The 21,958-nt window shown below is 42.6% G+C and overlaps 4 protein-coding genes across 5 annotated transcripts; 2 read left to right on the top strand and 2 right to left on the bottom strand.

Moving 5' to 3' along the window:
• The first annotated feature begins 30 nt into the window (after positions 1–30).
• Positions 31–6,120, top strand: slc27a1a (solute carrier family 27 member 1a). Its single transcript, XM_008291155.1, has 13 exons — positions 31–693; positions 977–1,145; positions 1,236–1,630; positions 2,195–2,362; positions 2,963–3,032; positions 3,145–3,236; positions 3,324–3,433; positions 3,549–3,758; positions 3,838–3,964; positions 4,072–4,209; positions 4,505–4,669; positions 4,799–4,945; positions 5,046–6,120. Exons 2-13 carry the CDS (start codon positions 979–981, stop codon positions 5,201–5,203), a joined length of 1,947 nt encoding a protein of 648 aa, XP_008289377.1. The 5' UTR covers positions 31–693; positions 977–978; the 3' UTR covers positions 5,204–6,120.
• On the bottom strand, positions 5,421–11,245 carry trim35-13 (tripartite motif containing 35-13). 2 transcript variants are annotated; one of them, XM_008291154.1, is made up of 6 exons: positions 10,886–11,245; positions 7,593–7,688; positions 7,265–7,495; positions 7,135–7,157; positions 6,934–7,052; positions 5,421–6,852 (listed from the first exon to the last, which is right to left on the bottom strand). In XM_008291154.1, the coding sequence occupies exons 1-6, from the start codon at positions 11,222–11,224 to the stop codon at positions 6,314–6,316; spliced, it is 1,347 nt and encodes a 448-aa protein (XP_008289376.1). In that variant the 5' UTR covers positions 11,225–11,245; the 3' UTR covers positions 5,421–6,313. The 2 variants fall into 2 exon arrangements, with proteins under 2 accessions (XP_008289376.1, XP_008289375.1); XM_008291153.1 differs by lacking the exon at positions 10,886–11,245 and adding an exon at positions 8,781–9,398.
• A 719-nt stretch (positions 11,246–11,964) lies between these two features.
• On the bottom strand, positions 11,965–15,327 carry vac14 (vac14 homolog (S. cerevisiae)). The gene has a single exon (XM_008291157.1). The coding sequence runs from the start codon at positions 15,236–15,238 to the stop codon at positions 12,884–12,886; it is 2,355 nt and encodes a 784-aa protein (XP_008289379.1). The 5' UTR covers positions 15,239–15,327; the 3' UTR covers positions 11,965–12,883.
• A 105-nt stretch (positions 15,328–15,432) lies between these two features.
• On the top strand, positions 15,433–17,960 carry LOC103364135 (zinc finger protein 239-like). The gene is made up of 4 exons (XM_008291156.1): positions 15,433–15,865; positions 15,944–16,062; positions 16,650–16,755; positions 16,864–17,960. Exons 1-4 carry the CDS (start codon positions 15,589–15,591, stop codon positions 17,754–17,756), a joined length of 1,395 nt encoding a protein of 464 aa, XP_008289378.1. The 5' UTR covers positions 15,433–15,588; the 3' UTR covers positions 17,757–17,960.
• Positions 17,961–21,958: the final 3,998 nt, after the last annotated feature.

Genomic DNA, 21,958 nt, shown 5'->3' on the forward strand with positions numbered 1-21,958 from the left:
TTTCATTTGTATTATAAAAATATATGTGTGTAAATGTTGCTTGTATTTTTCTGTTTGGTCAAGTTAATATTTTGCAAACCTTAAAGTGGTGGTGTCAATAAGATTTTTATTTTATTTTTTTAAAGATTTAAACAGCTACTCGTGGCTGCTCAGTGCTGCTGCCGATATCAGTCGCTGCCACCTGCATATCTGACGGTTGGGCAACTGGGCGGGATTAACTGTTGTCCAATCGAAATCGAGAAAAGCTTGACAAGCTTTGAGCTCAACGAATAGCTGAGCCGCTGGTCCCCGTGGTGGGCGGTGCTTCTGTGGCAGTGACTCTATTCAATATGGAGTACAGAAAATAGCCTGATTCACTCTGCATTTCACTGCTAACACACAGATTTCCAGCAGTTTTGCCACACGGGCACCGTCTACAAAACCTCCCTCGCAGATGCCAGCCGACAGGACTCGTTAACGTGTTTTTTGGACTTTAGCTAGTTCGAATGTATTCCGCTAATTACTTCACAACAACCGCTGTGACACTTTTTTAAAAACTACGAGTTTCCACGAAAACGCTCCACCGTAGCTCCTGTCGACGAGGACGGCGTCAAGTTGACGGTAGTTTCCGATAAACTTCGCAGCTCAGAAGTTGTGCCGACCGGCGGGGTTATCGGGTGAAAGGTGACATCGCTTCAGTGTACTGACTCGTAGGTAAGTTGTGAGTTAAATGTTGTCATCAGTGATAGTTTGTAACCCTGAGTGGAGCCTGTTTGTGGGAACTGCTCGGAGGAGAGCTGGATAACTTTAGTGATTCTTTAAAGCTCTTTGTGACATGTTAGCTGCTATATTAAAAAACAAAAAACTTTCCGGTGTGTACTTGTGTGAACCGGCCCGCACTACCCTCCTTCAGTCTCCTGAGTATGTAACCCTTAGCTCAAGCCCACTCTTTTGTAAAAGCCCATCTTTCTCCTACTTTTTTTTTACTCCGTGACAGGAATGCACAATGCGGCGAGTGTCTCAGCCTCTCTGGGGTCCGTGGGACTGTTGCGCCTCTTCGGGGTGTCCTGGCCCTGGAGTCTGGTAGCAGGCCTTGGGGTTTATCTGGGCACTAAAACCTGGAAATACTTCTACATTGCAGCACGCACTGCCAAGAGGGACCTCAAGTAAGTGAAATGTGTCTCAATAAAGTTGTAGTGGTCATGAACTTTGCTGTGTGCTTAGACGTGCTCTGCTCTGTCCTCCTCTCTCACCAGTGGCCTGTATGTGCTGCTCAGAGTCAAGGTGGCTTTGTGGCGTTACATGCGCCAGGGAAGCAATATCCCTTCCATTTTCGCCCAGACAGTAAAACTCCACCCAAATAAACCAGCACTGATCTATGAGGCCACAGGGGAAACGTGGACCTTTGCACAGCTGGACGAGGTCTGTAATGCAGTAGCCCACTGGGCCAGAGGTCAAGGGTGGGTCTCCGGGGATGTGGTGGCCCTCTTCATGGAAAGCAGGCCCTTACAGGTGGCGCTTTGGCTGGGCTTGGCCAAGGTTGGGGTGGAAGCTGCGCTCATCAACTTCAGCCTCCGCTGTGATCCCCTTCTGCACTGCATTGGGGTATCGGGGTCAAGGGCGATTGTGTTCGGAGCTGAACTTGCTGATGGTAAGTATGTGTTAAACAAGTTTGGGACAACCAAGCAGATTAAGTAATAACAATCAAGAATATTATTTGACCTCTTATTTGGTAAATTGTTCTAAACTTTACATGATTACATTGTCATCAAAAATGCTTACCTACCTTGGCTTCAAATTTCCCGTTTAATTAGTTAAATGCATTTCTCTGTAACATCATATGAGTCTGTCAGTGTTATGTGTGGAGTCATCGTATTCAGTGTGATAATGACCGTATCTCCGACATATCATGTGGTCAGGACTTGCTGTTTGCGATCATGCTGCCTGTAAAATTTGTTTTGTACTGTATTTTTGTGAACTTTGTTGACACGTAACTTCTGTGTCTTTGTGGTTTCTAGTCACAATGAAGTCCCTTAGTGTAGTCAGTTTTACAGTCAGTTTTAAATTCTAACTAGTTTGACTTTATACAAAAGAAATGTCACTGAATGAAGTCTTGTTGTTGCAGCAAAATATTAGATTTTTGGCATGTACGTACAGTAATATGGACTGTAGAGAGCTTGGACTGACTTGTTTTCTTCCTCCTCCTGAACGGCAGCCATGATGGAGGTCAATTCCGCCATCAACCAGTCCATGGTACGGTTTTGTACTGGAGACCTCAGTGCAGAACGTTTGGCATCTCTGGGTGCTCATCCTCTAGACCCAATTTTAGCCACTGCCTCAAGACACCCCCCTTCACCTTGTGTTCCCTCCAAAGGCATGAATGGTGAGTACCTTGTCCTCCATTGAACTCAACTCTGCTCCAACACTTTTTATGGTAATGAGAAGTTTTATTTTAAAGACCCTCTTCAGTTTCATTATGCTGTGCTTAGCTGTTCACCTCTGTTTTTGGTCAATTCAGAAATCCCAAAGTGTATGTCCCACAGCCCTTCAATTTTCTCACTCTGCTGTTTAGTTTCTAGACTGAAATTGCTTTTCAGTAATTATTTAACTGAAGCCTGATAAGAGAAATACCTGACTAAATAATGTGAGTCAATTTTAATGTGAGACGGAGACATTTTTTTCTAGACAGCTGTCCGGATTAGACTGTGTACTGTCTTGATAATATAGACCAATGGTAAATCTGCCTTCGATGTATGAATATACTGTATGAATCAGCATTAAAGGTGTGAGCTTGAGATACATGGGACATAACAAACCAGTGGTCTGTATTGCTCGGGCAGAACGAAAACAAAACAATGACTATATTTTCTGTTTTGTTATTCTTTGAGCTTATGTTTGGCAATAAGTTAAATGTGAAGACACTCGTATGTATCTTAAAATTGCACACTGCAATTTTAATGTCTTATTGTATTCTCCTTTGCAGATCGCCTGTTTTATATTTACACCTCTGGGACTACAGGACTGCCCAAGGCTGCCATTGTGGTACACAGTCGGTATGTTTTCTTGAACAGGCACTCGCAAAAAAAAACATCATCCTCTAGATTTGTCTCAGTCGCTGCACAGCTAATAATAAATGTCTAAGAATCTGTTGTTTTCCTGTGACAGCTACTACAGAATTGCTGCTTTTAGCTATTTTGCCTTTCGCATGCGCCGTGATGACGTTGTCTATGACTGCCTGCCTCTTTATCATTCAGCAGGTATGTGATGCTACTCTCCAGCTTTTGGTGAATACACTTTTACACTAAGTTAAATTTGCTTCAATACAAGCTTTCTCTTCTTTTCAGGTAACATCATTGGAGTTGGTCAGTGTCTGATCCATGGCCTCACTGTGGTTGTGAAGAAGAAATTTTCTGCCAGCCGCTTCTGGGAAGATTGCACTAAGTATAACTGCACTGTAAGAGCTTATACTTAAATATTCAGAGGTGCCGTATTTGATTAAATCAATAACTCTAAAACATGAATTTTTCAACAAGTATTGAAACAATAACAAGATGTCTTTCCCCTTGAAGGTGGTGCAGTATATTGGAGAAATCTGCCGCTACCTTTTGTCTCAGCCGGTGCGGCCATCTGAGAGGGGCCACAAAGTTCGGCTGGCAGTGGGAAACGGCCTGCGCCCCAGTGTGTGGGAGGCCTTCACGGAGCGTTTTGGAGTGGCGCAGATTGGCGAGTTCTACGGAGCAACTGAGTGCAACTGCAGCATTGCCAACATGGATGGCAAGGTCAGCAATCATTGAGTTACTTCTGTCTTCGCTCATAAATGTGAAGTGGATCATAGTTTATCTTGTTCTGTCCTGCCAGGTGGGAGCTTGCGGGTTCAACAGTCGCATTCTTCCCAATGTGTACCCTATCCGTCTGGTGAGGGTTGATGAGGACACCATGGAACTTGTTCGGGACAATCGAGGCCTCTGTGTACCTTGCCGCCCTGGTAATAAATATCTGTACTGCAGCAATGACTTTGTTTGATGTCGTCTGTGACATTGAAAAGTATTGATCTTCTAAAAGCACTCAATTAGATTCTTCCATGCTTCACAGGGGAGCCAGGGCTTCTGGTAGGTCGCATCAACCAGCAGGACCCATTACGGCGTTTCGATGGCTATGCTAATCAGGATGCTACAAATAAGAAGATAGCTCACAATGTCTTCAAGAAAAATGATTCTGCATATTTATCAGGTAACCAATCACTTTTGTTTTCTCTCAATACTTATATATATTCACTCAGATCGGCCTTCAGTTATCATTTTAAACATTTGCTACAGTATACCTGAGTGTTTGAGGAGTTCAAGATAAAGATAGTTATTCTTCATGACACATGAAGGATGAAACAAAACATAAAGATAGTTTTGGATTGCAAAATGTCTTTGTTAGTGCTCAGTAGGGGTAATGGGCTTTGATTATTTACCCGTACTTGGACTACACATGGAGTTTTTCGGCCCATAGCTGAAAGTTTGCTTTCTGTCTTCTCAAGGGGACGTGCTGGTGATGGATGATCTGGGCTACATGTACTTCCGCGACCGCAGTGGGGACACCTTCCGCTGGCGAGGGGAAAATGTCTCCACCACTGAGGTGGAGGGTATTCTTAGCAGTCTTTTGGATCAGACTGATGTGGCTGTGTATGGTGTGGCAGTGCCAGGTGATGGTTAAATTTGTATACTTGATTACCGTAGCTTCAAATTGGGACCATAACTGCCATCTCTCTTCAATGCATATTCATTTTGACTGTTCCTACTGTTAAAAGCATTTACCTGCATGTCTTTATCAGGTGTGGAAGGTAAGGCGGGTATGGCTGCGATTGCAGACACTACAGGGACTTTTGACTGCAACAGTTTCTTAAAGAACATCCAGCGAGCTCTTCCTTCTTACGCTCGCCCTGTGTTCCTGCGAATCTCCCCACATGTAGACACCACAGGTAAGCTGTCCCTGTTTTCCTTCTTAGTTTAATAAAATTACAGATGATTTCATAGAAGTAATTTATAATCTGCCGTATGTGTGTCAATATTCATTTACAGGTACATTTAAAATCCAGAAAACCAGGCTGCAGCGGGAGGGATACGACCCACGACTCACAACTGACCAGATCTACTTGTTGAACACGAGAGCTGCACAATATGAGGCTGTGGACGAGGAGCTATACAATGCTATATCAGAGGGAAGAATGTCTCTATGAAATGGAGGCCGTTGCAGGGCAGGCAGGGTGTCTTAGTTTAACAATTGCTGTTGAAAGTTGGACTAACGTATGCATACGGCACTGTCTGCATCACTTAGTTTGGTGCGCACTTTGGCTGGACTATAACCTTTCAGGGAACAGAGTTGAGAGGACTACTTACATAGGCTGTTACAGACGATGTTTTAACACTGTATAAGTAACACACAAAGACATGATGTGAAGGCATTTATACCCTTTTAATAGCTTGTTTTTGATCATTAAGCAAACACCTCATAAAGCCTTGGAGCGTCACCGCACATAGAGTGGATATCCTCCACAACCAGTTTCAAGTAGGATATGTTACAGTAATGTTACTAGGACAAGAAGGGGTAGTATCAAGTCAAACTTTGTTACAGGGTAAGTACCCCCTTTATGAAATATGCTGAAAGGTTAACTTGGTGTAGGTTTAAACAATACTATTGTGTTGCAGCTGTGTGTTTGAATGAGGATGAGATTGGACTTCAACATGCAGTATGTGAGGCTACTAGTTGAAACACTAACCATAGAGTCTTTAAGGTTTTTAATGCAATGGAAAACTAATCCCACTTGTCAGGTATGAACCTCACGGGCACGGGTTGGCAAATACACAAACATTGTTACTGTATGTGCCTTTTATCAAACTCCAGATCTGTTTCTTTTTTCTTTCTTTCTTTTTTATGCTTTTTTCAGGAAGGAAGGAGCTCAAATGAATGTGGAAATCACAGTACTGATTCTGTGTTATGCAAAGCTGAGTCACACATAATGACATGTCATTTTATGTAACAAACCTTTTCATTGTATTAATATATAGGTGTTTAGGGATTGTGAAGATATTTGCAATCTTGGACCTCCCAGATTACATTGTTTTGATGTAACACAAATTAAATATTTTAAAATCAGTTTCATGTCATTTGTAAAAAACCTTTCAGAGGTGACTCTTTCACCTTTCAAGGCAGTGTCCTGCTTTAACTTTATTGTGCAAGCCCATTATCATCTCTTGCAAAAGGAAAGAGGTAAAATCTTCACAAGGCTCAAAACCCCTTCATTTCTTTAATTGGATTTTAATACAAACAAATTTTTCTCTTAGGCGACTTAATAGTCCGTTGATACAGATATCCTTGTGGGTAGGACTTTGAGTGGATGCTCTTTGCAAGCTGTACAAAAGTAGGGAAAGGCCCTGGGTGTGATGATGCCCGTGAAGGTGTAGAGAGGTGTTCTCTCTCCAGGGTCGTAAAAGGTCACCTTCCCTCTGTCCATGTCTAAAATCACTCTTATCACTTCCGGCTTCTTGGTCATGTTGAGCGGCTCCCACGGCGCTGTGCAGGCTTTATGCTCTCCATTGCGAAACCTTATAGTCCAGAATCCCTCCGCTGGTGTTAGCACATGCTTACCCTTCCTGTTGATGGATTCGCTGGCTACTCCCACCACCCAGTAGGTATTGTCGTTCACCTCGACATCCCAGCTATGACGTCCAGAGGAATAGCCCTCAGCACCCAGCATCTCAGCACTGATGTCAAAGCGTTCTGGGTTGTCTGGCAGCTTGAAAATCTGGCTGGAGTTCTGCACTACTGTGAGATTCTCAGACAGGATGAAGCAGCTGGCTGCTGTGTTGGGATCCAGAATCACCGGATCTTGAGAAAAAAATGAGAAGTTACTAATGTGACGGGAAAAGAACAGAACAGCAAAACGTGACTACCATTTAAGAAACTCACTGTATTTTACAACGCTCTTCATCTTCTCCCACACTTTGTATTTCAGAGAGCCCATGTGCTTGGCCACGTCGATCAGAGCACCGGAGATCATTTGTGGATCGAGGGAACGTCGCCAGGTTCTGAGAAGACATTTCAGCAATTAGTTGTTGAGTATTGTTTCTATGAAGCTGTATTATCATAAAAAATAGTGTTATCACTTACCTCCTTATTGTTTCCTTGTAATTCTAAAAACATAATTGGAGAGAACAACCTTTAATGAAATGATATGCCTTTGCATTTACAACAAATTCAGCTTAAATCCAGCCTCTGTTATTCTTATCGCCATATCTACCTTCAGAAATGGGATATCTTGACTTTGCATCTCCTGTTCCACTAATCTGATGGTGTTGGAAAGAGAAGTCACTTCATTGTTCATCTCCTCGATGTTCTGGTTAATAATCAGATTCTTCTGATCCTCCTCAGCCTTTAATGCCGAAAGTCTGGCAGCCTCCTGCTCTTTCAGGAAACGGTGAAGAGCTTCAAATTCCTCTTTGATCTGCGCTTCGGTGTGTTCAGCTTGGTTCTGGAAAGAGACATGATTGATGGGTAATCTTTGCCTCCACACCTTAGCTCTGTCACATGTTCAAAGTACCATTTGGCACTGATGGGGCTGACAGTACCTTGACGTGTTCTGTCATTTCCTCACAGACCATTTTTGCTTTCTTGTACAGCTGCAACTTTTCTTTCAAAGGCAGGAGTGCACTCTTCAGTTCCTCCTAAAAAGTCAGCGACCGGCATCAACTCTTGAAAACAAGGTCAGTATGGCAGGTGGCCAAGCTGTCAATACAATGTGGGGCTTTCAGCTGCCACATACTCTTTCATGGCAGCATTCCATGTATATGCAAAGCTGCGCAATACAGCAGCATCTAGGTAATGGGAGAAATCTAAGGAAAACAATCTATTTCACTGGTACCAGAAGCAAAATGGAAAGCATGCAGCTTAAGAGTCCAGAAAGGAACAAAATCTGGCAACCACTAGATTTATTTCATATTAGCTCTCAAGGTTTCCTGGTCCCCAGAGTAGGCAGAGGAGGGCAGCAGTAGAATGGATGTAGCATTACAGAAACCTTGTGGGAGTCAAGTTTCAGTCCTTTCAGGATCCCAACAGCAACAGCAAACCAAATATATATATCTATTAATAGAATGTTAATGAACTCAGCCAAAAAACCTTCACACATACTGTTAGCATATCTGGCTTACAGAGGTACAAAAGTAGGGAGAAAACAAAAATCGAAACCTATGGCAAAGACAAGAAAAATATGCATTTTTAAATGTTGGCAAGTTGTAAAGTAAAATAATGCCCATACACAATGTGACACCTCTTCTGTTTATGAAATACTATATAGCCTTTGAGACGTCATGTGTAAATTTGCAAAATAACCAAACAAATGTGATTTTCAAATGAAAGAAATGATCTTCTTATGTTAATTCTGAAGGCTCACCCTTTCTATTGTTGACCTTAGGTTCTAGTTAGTATAGATACACATGTGGTTCACCATTCAAACAATGTGAATTGGTTTCCCAGCCATGGATTGAGCTGCATGTCTAGACTAAAACTTTTTTCTAGGGGAGATCGTTGTAGAATTTTTCTTTTAGAACAAGAGTAGGTGTGATCCATGTCTGGGATACAGGCTGAGAGACAGATATTTCAACAAACATTTCATCATCATTCATTCCAGCTGCAATCACTGGCAGGAAAAAAGAGGAAAACATTATGGGTAATGCAAGATTTCTTAAGCAGCTCATGTTGCAGTGAAGTGTGCAATGAAAGTGTCCTAATATAAAACACTGTGACCTTAACATGCCTACCTTACAGTCATGAGCACCTTCCCTAATGGGATAGAGCCTGTGTCCAATGTGTGCAGCTGCCTTCCCACACACACCACAGATCGGCTCCAAGTCCTCCAAACAGAAGAGTGTAAGCTTTTCTCCATGTTCTTGACAAGCGTCTGGGTCATTCTTGCTTCTATCTTCCTTGAAGGATTCACAGGCCTTAGCCAGCACAGAGCTCACCACTATTTGATCCATGGAGGAACGGCGCCAGCACAGAGGACAGTAGTGTGACTCCCCACTGCCTTGTGAGTCCCAGCTGTCTGTTAGACAGGCTTTACAAAATCTGTGTCTGCATGTCAGTACCACTGGCTGACTCAGAATGTTTCCACAAATTGGACAGGAAAGGTCATCCTCAGCGTGAGCACGTCTGGTAGCCATTCTTAATCACAGGGCTTTGATGATAAGGCATGATCCCAAGCCCCTCCCACGTCTCAGGAAAAGCTACCTCATCTTAACCTCAGAAATAAGTGTTAATACCTCAGCTCCCGAAGGCATATCCCGTGTTATGCTGTGTTGTGTTGAGCATGCACGTTGCACATTCTCAAATAAACACCAGCCCTCAGAATAAAATTAATTTCACTTTGCATTCAGGAGATTGTATCTGTGCAGATCAAATAATATAAACCCGAGGATGACAGAAGAGAGCGAGGCGATAATGTGATATCTGCACTCAAGAAGGTGTTTTGATTACAGATATGTTATGATCATGCCCAGTTATTTGGGAGGTCTGCGAAAACAACCAGTCACGGTGTAATGAAAGAGTTTACTGAGAAACAATGTCCAAAATAAGCCTCAGAGTGAGGGATATAAATAGACAGAAGCGGTGAGCACTGGAACATTTTTTTCACTGTCAATTTTAGCTTTGGGCATCAGCTTTTTAGGAACTGACTCAAAGTATGACAGTCAAATATCCCTTCTGATATAAAAACAAGAAAAAGTTCATTTATTATTTAATTAACCAAAATCAAAGTGTGTGCACAGTAGCATGGCCATGCTGAAGGTTAATTTGTTAATTTCAAAGTATTTAACAGTAAGCTGAGCCGGTTTGTACTGTAATCCAGTATTTTGTTGTGCAACTGAGTTATGACTGCTGCCCCAAAATAGGTCGTGTGTGTTGATAGAGAAGGAGCATAGGGAACGTGATCCTGCCAATAGAAAACACTGTTTGGGTCAGTGCTGCTTTAGGTCTTGTTGACAAAAATGTCTGTGATGGCCGTGGCATCTCACATATGCTATGGAAGGTCACATACCAGATAGAAGAGCTGTTTTTTTACATTACTGACATTCCCTGATTAGAGATTTTCTCAGCATTCTGATTTAAATTATTATTATAGTGTAGTAGAAAGTGTTAGAGTAGTAAATACAGACTTAATTTCTTTTCCATATCCACAGTCCTCTAAAAGCCTCCTAATACATCCCAGCAATCCATGTCAACATGAGAGAAATTACAAGTAAAGGGGCATTTTCGATGCATTCTATTTACATTTTATTTAAAATCACACACCCAAAGCAACCCTCCCCAAATACGTAATGGTCTTGTTGAGAAGCTATAATCAAAGTTTGATTTGTGTTCATGCCAGTGCGAGGGGCACGAGTTCAGAGCCATTGATAGTAACAGCAAACTGACAAGAGTCAACAGACCTCCACGTGCAAATGTACACACAGTGCAGCCATGCAAAATTAGTTCTTGCTCTGCATGTGGCCACATAGCAAACATTCCTTTTATTATACACGTATTTTATTTGAAGTCACATTATGTGTGTATATGAATATTCCATAACATTCATTTTCCATTTAAACTACTTTAAACATTCAAGTTTAATGGTTTTATTTGATAATTGTGCACTGTTTTCAAAATTAGTCATTAGTGAACAACAGTTTATTTATCTGACAATGGCTTTTAAATGCTTAAGAAGAAAGTAGTTGAGAAAAAAACATCTTTACTGCTTTACTCTGTAGGTGTATATTTGCAAATGTGTGTGCATGTAAGTAAGAGATAATGAGGAGGTTAAAAGGTGTTACAAAGAAAGAAAGCATTAACTTTACCTTGTGCTAATGCAGCAGTTTTTTATTCTGCTTACCTTACAATCCTTGAATGCCTCCTTTATGGGATACACTGTGTGATTAATATGCAGGCCTGATCTGTGACACACAGAGCAGACAGGCTCCAGATCGGCCACACAGAGGAGAAGCAGTCTCTCGCCATGTGCTTCACATGATTTATGTGGAAGTCCAAGACTCTCTTTAAAGCAGAGAGGACACTCTTTCGTACCATGTTGTATCCAAAACTGCTCCAAACAGAAATTACAAAAGCTACGACCACAACCAATGCAGCAGAGGACTACTGGAGTCAGGAAGATTTGTCCACAGACAGCGCAGTGGGACTCGTCCACACTCTGACATGGGATGTCGACCTCCATCTGTGAAATTCAATGCAGCACTGATGGGTCTCTTCCAGGCAGTAAAATTTATATTCCCCGTGCAAGTACACTATGTACTTGCATGTTCTCCTACATATAGTCCTGCAGCAGAGGAGAGAGAGAGAGTGACCCAGTTCATCTATCAACACGTGCATTAAAGGGAAGTTTTCAGATTAGCTTCAAACCAGGATAATAAAAAACTGGACACACAAATTCAGAGATATATTCCACTCATATAGAGATGGTGGAAAGAGATATATGAATCAAATGATGAGCCCTTCAACATGATGAGTCCTAGTATCAATACTCCATTATTTATACAATTGCAATGTAAGCTAAAAATCTTTAAATTAAGTACAAATCTTTTTGTCTCTATCTAGAAACATTTGTTGTCCATGATTTAAGTCTTTGGCTGCCCATGAACTATAACATTTACTGCTGAGTTACTCAGTTTTAGAGATTAAGAGGCACTAATTAAAAATATCAAATTACTGACGAGACCATTTTCAGAGGCATTTACAGTGTAACACAGAGGACAAGGATAATTAGTGGTAGCACTCATTTTTGTATTTTAACAGCAGAAACTGCATTTTTCAAAGGGAAATTCCCTTCAAGAATACTAATTCTATGTTATCGTAACTTAATTTGTCTGCTGCCTTCTCCTCCTTCCCCCATGCACACCTTAAACAGTATTTCTAATGAACTAGGTTCTGTCTGATGTGTTCAAATAAAACAAGTTGTTTTTTTAATCACATGGTCAACTTTATTGATTTTCACAAAGGAATGACAAAAGTGCAAAACAAAACCACACAAACATCAACACGAATGCAGAACAGAACAAGCTGACACTGTACAGATGAAGGAAAATATATATTAGCTGATAAACATATAAGGAGAAATGGAATTAAAAGCTGAAGGTGTGTAAGGTAAAATTTCTCTTCTGTTGCACCTGTGAAGAGGTGTAACACAATGGGTCTACCCAGAATATATGCCAGAGTTCAGTCATCAATACCTTCCAAAGTTTAAAATCTCAGCTGAGCTGAGTAAACAATCGACATGTGACATTTCTTTTCTGGCTGTTGTGATTAAGGCAAGCCTGAATGCATGGTCCCGTTGCACTCAGAAAAAAAACAAAAAAACAAAAAAAAAACAGTAGTTCACATGTTCAAATGACAAGACAAAAATGTGCAGTTTAATTCTGAAATGTATGTCAGCTTGACGTAAAACACCATGAACATTTCATTTAGCAGTAAAAAAGAAAAGAAAAAAAAAGTCTGCTGACAGAACATGCTGGGAACTCAAGATGTGGCCGTATCATCACCACCAATAGTATTTACATGCTCCAAATCAAATTTACATTGAAAGAATTAACTATTCATTTGATTTTTAAATTGTGAAGGGAATTAAATATGTGTTTTGATTAAAATGTTTAATTTCTAATATTTCACAATATTCTCCTCATCACAAGGAAAAGAAATTCAAAAACATATCAGCTGTTTTTGACAATATGTAGCCAGTGTCTCTCTGACAAATCATCATTTTTAATCATACTTAATACTTTTTGGCTTCAATAAGATGTAATAACCTTCTCCAGTACAACTGTATTATTACTCCTGTCGTCACTCCTCCCTGACCAGAGGTAACTATGGTACAATAACTTCACATCAGTTTTCTGTCAGGGTGATCAGACGCACGTCCAGACCGCTGGTGTCGGACTTCCAGGTGCTTGCTCTGGACACGGTCAAAATGCTGCAGCAGCTCGTTGCAATCCATCTGAGCGTGAGAGAGCCGCTTAGAGGCCATGTACTTGGATTCATCCACAGTCCTCATGAGTTCTGGGTTGGGGACACAACTCAAGCGGTGGGAGAGCAGCTGGAAGGCCTGGCTCTGTGGCAGCAGCATCAGCAGACCATACAGTGCCTTTATCAGGTATGGGTTGTTCTCCACATCCAGAAGCTGCAAACGCAAGTAGGTAAAAATTGGGCTTTCTATGAGTTGTACCAGCTTGTCGACCTCCATGAGGAAGTCTACCGTCACCTCCAGATTTCCAAACCTCTGTATGAGATCGTAGGCATGCTTGTAGTTCTGTGTGAGGAAACACAGCGACACAGTGGCCACGGGGTTGTGACACCAGGAACGATACAGGCAGCAAAACAAAGCACAGCTCTCCTGAGTGCGCAGGTCTTTTAGCTGGTTGCGCAACTGGAAGAGTTCAGCAGACGTGAGCAGGATGGTGTTGAGCGTCTGAACCATGGTGGAGGCAAATTTAAGGTCCTCCTCCTTTAGCAAGATGTCAGCCATTGAGTGGAAGATGTTCTCTGCATGAAGCAGCAGACACAACTGTCTGATGATGAAAGCTCCTCTGTTTTCCAGAAGCTTCCTCTCCAGACTGAAACGCTTCAGCAGGTTGATCATGAACTTGTAAAAATAAGAGTTCATACTGGGAGTGGAAGGGGATGAGTCCACTGCTTTAGAACCTGTGCTGGGCTGCTGTCCTGGTTTGGCACCCTCTGGAACCTTCAGCTCCAGTTTGTTGTCAGTGCTGTCGCAAGAGGAGGCCTGGTCTGTTTGGCCAGCAGGGGATGATGCTATCTCAGCCAACACCTCCAGATCTTTCAGTATCACTTCATCAGACTCATCTGACAGCGTTTTCAGCAGCATGGGAAACAGGCTGTCTGTGTGGCGGAACATTTTGCGTGGCGTCTTGATGTAGAGGTGATAAAGCCATTTAAGCACAGCTATGCGGGTCATCATGCCAGTAGAGGAGTCATGCAGATGGCGATCCAACACCTGAACAATACCATCCAGGTCCAGAGTTACTTGAGGCCTATCAGCACTTGCTGGATTGAAGAAACTAATATTACTGAAACCAACAGATTCTTGTGATGCATTCAGCATGTCATTGCCGTCTGCCTCCGTTTTGGGCTGGCCGTCTTCCCGGGACGGTGACCCTGTGCTTCCACTTTTTTCATCCTCCTCCTCCTCATCATCCTCAGGAGTCACTAGTTTCATCAGACTGTGATTACATGCACTGGCTGCTTCTTTGGTATTCTTCTTTCTGTCATCATAGGAGAGACATGGCAGCACTGCAGTAAGGATGCCAGACGAGTACGGGAGCACCACTCTGCCTGCAAGCTGGATAAACTCTCTCATCCACGTCATAGCTGTCAGCTGGATCAGATCGTTTGTTAGTTTGGTCTCATCTGCGACCTGACAGTGGATGACCAAGATGTTAGCCATCTCAGCAAATTTCACACTGGAGGGGGTCTTCTTGATCTCCTTCAGAAACTCTCCCAGCACCACCTCACACGTCCTTCGGATCTCCTTGCTGTTGTCTCCGAGGATTTGGAACAGCCCGTCCAGGATCTCAGGGAGATAGTCTAACAGGTTGATGTCTGGAACGGACTCCAGAACATGGATCCAAGAAATTATAAACTGCCTTGCGTACTGATTATTGGAGTAGATTCTCTCCCTCAGCAGGGGAACAAATGCCACTAAGTCAAATGTGTTGCTTTCAGTGACTATATCTTTCAGCAGTCTGTCCAGGAGCTCAGATCCGCTTTTTACATTGGGATCAGGATCTGCTGCAAGCTTGCTGAGACCATCAAAAAGCAGGTTGAAGTGGGGCAGCACGGCTCCTCTGGCCACCTTGACTATGTTATAGAGGGCCTCGCAGGCATAGTAGCGCAAGCGGCTGTCTGAGTCATTAAAACACGTGAGTACAGGCTCAATGAGCTCCTTCAGATACAGACCTGAGTCTTTTCCGAGGGCAATGGAGCAAGCTGCCAGTCCGATGAGACCCCCCTTCCTGCTGTGGGGGTGCTGAGAGAGGGCAAACTCCGAGGCCAGAATCTGGATCACGTGCCTGATTTGAGTGGAATTGTTCTGAGCCACGAACTCCCTGACTAGCTTCTCAATTTCTAGAGCCGCGACTTTCCTCTTCTCGTACAGTTTGTCATTCAGAGCCCTGACAATGTTGGGCGTCAGCGGCGAGAAGTCCTTCTCCGTGTTCATGTTCGCTGCTGTCGTCTCGGATCCCTTTTACTGAAAGCTACGTTAAAGTCCAGCGCATCGATGTCGTTTTGTTGAGAGAAAAATATCGGTTACTGGTTTCAATTGCAAACCAGGAAGACTGTGATACAACGCAGCTGACCGGTTACTTCCGCCGGAAGCACGTGACGCGTTGCAACATTTATTTAGGTCCCGCTTTGTGAGAACCGTTAGCTCAAATTAGCTTGATTAGCTACGTGTCCGGCTAAAGAATGCTTTGACTTTAACAGTAACAAACACTTTCGCCGCTTGAATTTTAAATCTCGCTTTCCTTCGGCCGGCTATTCTCTCCTTTACAGCCGCTATCTGCAGACATGGCGAGCCGCGTCTCTTTTCACTCACAGCTCTCGTCCATCATGGAGACGGTGGCCAGGTCTGCCCTGAGTCAGGTCTGCAAACTGGTGGACGAGGACTCGGAGGAGCTGCGGCTGGAGCTGTCGCGGCTCCTGGTTGCGAATTCAGAGCTAGCGGAGAAAGTAAACAGCCTGGAGTGCGAGCTGACGATCGTAAGAAGCGACGCCCCCAAGTTGTGTAAAAGTTATCGCAGCGTAGGAGTGCAGACCGTCTGTCACAGAGACGGAGATGCTCACGGTAGGCTACTGGAGTAAAGCATTTACTGTGTCTGTGTTTTGTTTTTGTTTTTTTTGTAATTCTGTGACTTTTCCTCAGTTTCTGAGCCTCTCACCATAGAGGGGATCTTTGGGAAAGACTGGTGTATGGATCTGTGGAAAGACAGAGACCCGTACAGTCTGCCGACATACACTGACTCACCACAGTCCCCTGAGAAGGTGAGAGAGAGTTACACACAGTGATCTTTATGAGCAACAACCAGCTGTGTTTACAAGTAATAAACAGATTGAAATATAAAACAATGACTATGAGAATGCATAAAAATGTGGGAGTTCAGATAAATTGTTGCTGCAGTAGGACATTCTGCTTATAGACAATGTAAACAGTCATGTTATTTTGGCTATTTTTAAAAACTATAATGGTAAAAATATGCATAAAGATTAAACTTGGGAATAATAATGTAAAATTGATAATTATGCGAACACAGCACACATCACATTGTCATGACTTTGTTTTACTCATCAATAAATAACAAAAGTTAACTGATCATCAAGTCACCATCCTCTCAATTGACAGTGCCCAACATCTGGTTTTCAAATTGTAGGTTTTATCCAACCATCAGTCCAAAACAGAAATTGATGTTCAAGAAGCTGAAACCAGACAAGGTTTTGCATTTTTCGTGATCATTGACTTAAGCACATAATCAATTATCAAATTTTTGCTCATTAATTCTCAGCCACTTATGCCAGCTCTAATCACAGAAAAGGTTGCTATATTGAACTAAAAGCTTTTCTTTTTTTTGTAGTCTGTAGCAACACTATCTGACCACATTACTGTGACTGAGATCAAAGAGGAGGATTACGTGGAGGAGGCTGCCAGGAGCTGCCAGCAGGAAACACTCAGTGCTCAAGGTAAGGGAGGGAAGAAGAGCTGACGTGGGGAATACACAGTGCAGATTTAGCAGCGTCACATGCTTTATGATTGATTAACTTTTTACTTTTGTGTAACATAACATGAAGAAAACGAGGCTGAGGAACTGGAGCAACTGTCGCTGGGTTACTCGGTCGATGGCAGCTCTTGTAGCCTGTCATTTGATCCGGATGGAGAAAAAGTTGCGTCAGCAGGTGATATTGAAGAACAAGCTGTGCAGCTGGTATCAATCAATGACACAGAAGAGGCCTTCAGCGCTCATATCATTCCAATCGAAGAAGATGATGATGATGACGATGATGATGATGATGATGATGTACAGTTCGTTCAAGAAAGTCAGCAGGAGCCAACAATGAACACTGCAGTTGGGCCCAGCCACGACGAGCAGGAAACATCAGCAGTGGACAACACTGAAAGCTGCGCTGCTCTGGATAAAGACTCACATGATGACTTTAATATGCTTAATGTAGAAACTGCCAGAGATCCAAGCACAAACAAATTTACTTGTCAAATATGTAGCAGGACATTCTTTCACAAGGGTACTCTAACACACCACATGAAGTCACACAAGTCAAACTTCTGCAGCATTTGTAAGCAGCATTTCCCTCACAGGAACAAGTTAATCTTGCACCGCTGTGTGCCTCCAGTTCCCTCTCAAAGAATCAGCAAGTCATGTGAGTTCTGCGGGAAGACGTTTGCCAACCCATCAGCTCTGAGGATTCACTATGTCGTCCACACTGGAGAGAAACCCTACAGTTGCAGCCTTTGTGGAAAAGGGTTTACCCAGAAGGGCAATCTGAAATGTCACCTACGCATCCACACTGGCGAGAGACCATTCCGCTGTGCTAAATGTGGGAAGACCTTCACACAAAAGGTGAACCTCAACCATCATTTAATGTCGCATATAAATCGTGAGGTCGTAGGAGACCGGCCCATTGCTAGGAGACATCTTAAAAACTTGATGGCTGAAACCTGTCAGTGACGGATCAGTAGCTTTATTTATTAGAATGCACCATGTACTGCTTCTCACTTTAGTGTACGAGTAGTTAATGTCATGTTTGTAATGTCTGTAGTGTAGTGCTGAAAATTCTGAAATGTTTTTTGTTCGTTGCGTTTTTATTTTAGCACTTCAGTGTTTCAGTTGTTCTGTCTTTACAATAAAAGTCGTGAACGTTTGTGATTTAAACTTTATTTGATAGAACTCTCCTTTCAGAGCGAGTTATTTATATGACTGAAACTTTGCAGGGTTGCAACAATCACATTATTATTTCAGTCTTTACATATTCACAGTTTGAACAGTCTGAACAAAGCACATCTGACAGGACTTTATGAAGGGCATGCAAGGTGAGAGTAGAAAGGGGAGAAATCGCAGAAGATTTCTTTCTTGGATGGGGATAATTCACTCAGTTCAGTCAGTGTGGTCTGTTCAGGGGAATCAGTACAGCCAAATTTTGTGCTTAGTACAGATAATCTCAGTATAGGCTTAAAAGACTGTTCAGTACAAAACAAAGAGTGATTTAGAAAAAGAATACATTTTGGTTTGACTGCATATTGGCAACACAGTGCGTCTTTGTACAATTATGGTGCAGCCATTATTTAATCAGTAACAATATTTAGGCTAGAACAATTCCTGGAAACCACTTAAATATTATATGACCAACACATATCAACATTTTTATTACAATTATGTTTTTTAAAAAGACTGGCCTCCATACGTTTCCCAAGAAATGAGGTATGAATTATAAATCAGTGGTGACATTAGGGCAATGACAAAAACGAAGGGGGTTGTCTTCTATTTTGTTGCAAAGAGGTAGTTTTGAAGGTTTCTGCTACATGTGTGCAAACAATAGAGCACCTCCCCACAATAATTATTTTGGCATTATCTTTAACAAGCCTTTTATGGCCTGAAATATGAGGTATGTATAACATGTTAAACATGCATGGATGAATTGGACATGGAGTTTTTTTTTGTCACAGTTTGGATCTGAAACTGAGTCACATCTCTTCAATGACAATTTCCTTATTAGGCATGATGTCAAATTGCTTGCTTAGGGCTTTGTACGTTTTGGCAGTGAACCCCCTAATCAGTCACACCAAATCTCACACAGTCAAATGGAAAAAGGACACATATTCTCTATGCTGCTACATTTGTTTACATCAACTAAAATGGCAGCGCTGTAACCTTATGGGCAATAAAATTGGTTTGTCTTTGAAACAGATGGAGTATTCCAAATCTGTATTTTTCATCCATGTTTGAGGTTTATATAGACACACTGGTACATGTTGAGCCACTTTGTAGTGAAGCAGTACTTAGAGCACTTCTGGTATGACGAGTTAATTAAAACACTGGTGGTGATTTAAACCATACTTGTATGCATAACATTTCCCACAATCCACACAGCTGTAAGGTTTTTCCCCAGTATGGGTTCGAAGATGTATATTCAGAGAGCTTTTCTGGGAAAAACTTTTGCCACAGTCTGGACAGCTGTACGGCTTTTCCCCCGAGTGCACACGCTGGTGTAATTTCAGGTACGTTTTCTGAGCAAACCGCTTCCCGCACACAGAGCAGCTGAACGGCTTCTCACCCGAGTGTCGCCTAATGTGGACTTTTAAACTGCTCAAATAGTTGAATATTTTCCCGCAGAATAAACACTCAAAGTTCTTCGTTGGCCTCACAGGTCTTGGCTGAATGATGTTTTCTTTGGTTGCATTCATGTGGGTATTGTTTGTATAGTCTGAGTATTCTGCGATGGCTGAAGGAGGATTTGTGTTGTCAACCATTGTGCTCATTGTTGCATCTTCTATCAACTTGTCCATAATTGATGGCTGAGTGCGTTGCTGTATTTGACTATCAGATGTCATGGGGAAGCTGTTGAGGTCCCCTGAGTGAAGCTGCAGTTCATCAACAGATCGATGAAGCATGCTGTCCTCCTCAAACATCCCAACAACTGTCAAATGAGAATAAATGAGGTTAAAACATTGGCACTATCAGAACANCAAATCAAAGCTATTATGAATTTATTTTTAAAAATAAAATATTGTCCTGAAGCTGTACAGATTGTGCAGCAACGTGCAAATGATTTCCCTTGAAATGTGCTAAATCTCACAGCCTGCAGTGTAAACAGCTTGGAATGTGCAAAAGGATGATAGTAATGATGAGAAAAAGAAGCAGATGTAAACTGGGACTATTGCAAATTGCTATTAACAATATAAACATCAAGATTAAAGAAGAAGAAAAAGCTGATGGAACAGCATTAACTTCTAGGAATGACTTAGCTGAGGTGGTTGTGCTCTCCACTAGCTAACAGCCCTCTGTACCACCACCAACAGTGACATTATGCTGGATGAGGAGCCCACAGAGGAGCGTCCGTCCATCTCTGACCTGCGGGGAGCCGGCGGCTCACACCGTTGTTGACGTGCCCTGGGTAAGTCTGCGCCTCCCTCGCTGCTCTCAGCTGGACCTCCAACGAGTAGCACCTCTTCTTCAGCGCCTCGTTCTCCGTCTTGTGCAGCGATATCTCGGTGTGAAGGACGGAGGAACATTCATCTGCCAGGTTGCCTATTTCAACCAAGGCCGCTTTTGTTAGCTTGTCCAGGATCGCGGCTAACTGCGCCCGAAAACTTCGGTTTGCGGTGTCGCACATCATGTCGCCAGAAAAGCTCTATCTTTTGAAATTTGGCAGGATTCCCAGCGTAGCAGCGGTGCTCCTTTAATCAAATATGTGCAATAACTGAGCCGCAAGGAATTGTGGGAAAANTCAGACAGATGATAACATGGCTGAATTGGGAAAGGCTAAATCCAGATGGTTTGTGATTCACTGACCTGTGTTCCCATGTTTGTCATAGCAGCAGTCTCCACTGGCTCTCTTCTCTGAGGGGGCAGTTTCTCTTCTCTCCACAGATCCATGCACCAGTCTTTTCCAAAAACTCCCTCAATGGCTGGAGCAAGCTGGTGTTGTTCTGAATCAGAAGCAGAAACCTTTGAAGTCAGTTTTTACGTACAAGAAATTTGACTAAATGCTTTGAGCACAATGACAAGTAGAACATTTAACCTTATTCAGAACTTTTATGTTGACCCCCAAAGTCCTGAATAGGGTTAAAGGAGGATTAAAGTTGTTGTTGTTGTTGTTTTGTTTGTTTGTTTTTTAATGCTAGAGTTGCAAATAAAACAAACAGCAATTGGTACAAGACAAACAAGATGCAAGTGTAACAAATCAAAGCTATTATGAATTTATTTTTAAAAATAAAATATTGTCCTGAAGCTGTACAGATTGTGCAGCAACGTGCAAATGATTTCCCTTGAAATGTGCTAAATCTCACAGCCTGCAGTGTAAACAGCTTGGAATGTGCAAAAGGATGATAGTAATGATGAGAAAAAGAAGCAGATGTAAACTGGGACTATTGCAAATTGCTATTAACAATATAAACATCAAGATTAAAGAAGAAGAAAAAGCTGATGGAACAGCATTAACTTCTAGGAATGACTTAGCTGAGGTGGTTGTGCTCTCCACTAGCTAACAGCCCTCTGTACCACCACCAACAGTGACATTATGCTGGATGAGGAGCCCACAGAGGAGCGTCCGTCCATCTCTGACCTGCGGGGAGCCGGCGGCTCACACCGTTGTTGACGTGCCCTGGGTAAGTCTGCGCCTCCCTCGCTGCTCTCAGCTGGACCTCCAACGAGTAGCACCTCTTCTTCAGCGCCTCGTTCTCCGTCTTGTGCAGCGATATCTCGGTGTGAAGGACGGAGGAACATTCATCTGCCAGGTTGCCTATTTCAACCAAGGCCGCTTTTGTTAGCTTGTCCAGGATCGCGGCTAACTGCGCCCGAAAACTTCGGTTTGCGGTGTCGCACATCATGTCGCCAGAAAAGCTCTATCTTTTGAAATTTGGCAGGATTCCCAGCGTAGCAGCGGTGCTCCTTTAATCAAATATGTGCAATAACTGAGCCGCAAGGAATTGTGGGAAAACGAGATGCTCGCGCAACCACCGTTTACGATGAGCACGTGAACGCAACACAGTATGTGAAAGCTGAGCAGGGTTTCTGAGAAAGTGAGGCATTAAAAACAGCTTTTGTCAACAAGAGTCACTTACAGAGACAATTTTACAGGCTATTATTGTTGTTTATGTATGAATAAAGCAATTTATTTGATAATATGCACGGTTATCAACCCTGTACCACGT

Source organism: Stegastes partitus, unplaced genomic scaffold (assembly GCF_000690725.1).
Source record: "Stegastes partitus isolate 25-593 unplaced genomic scaffold, Stegastes_partitus-1.0.2 Scaffold721, whole genome shotgun sequence".
Lineage (NCBI taxonomy): Eukaryota > Metazoa > Chordata > Actinopteri > Pomacentridae > Stegastes > Stegastes partitus.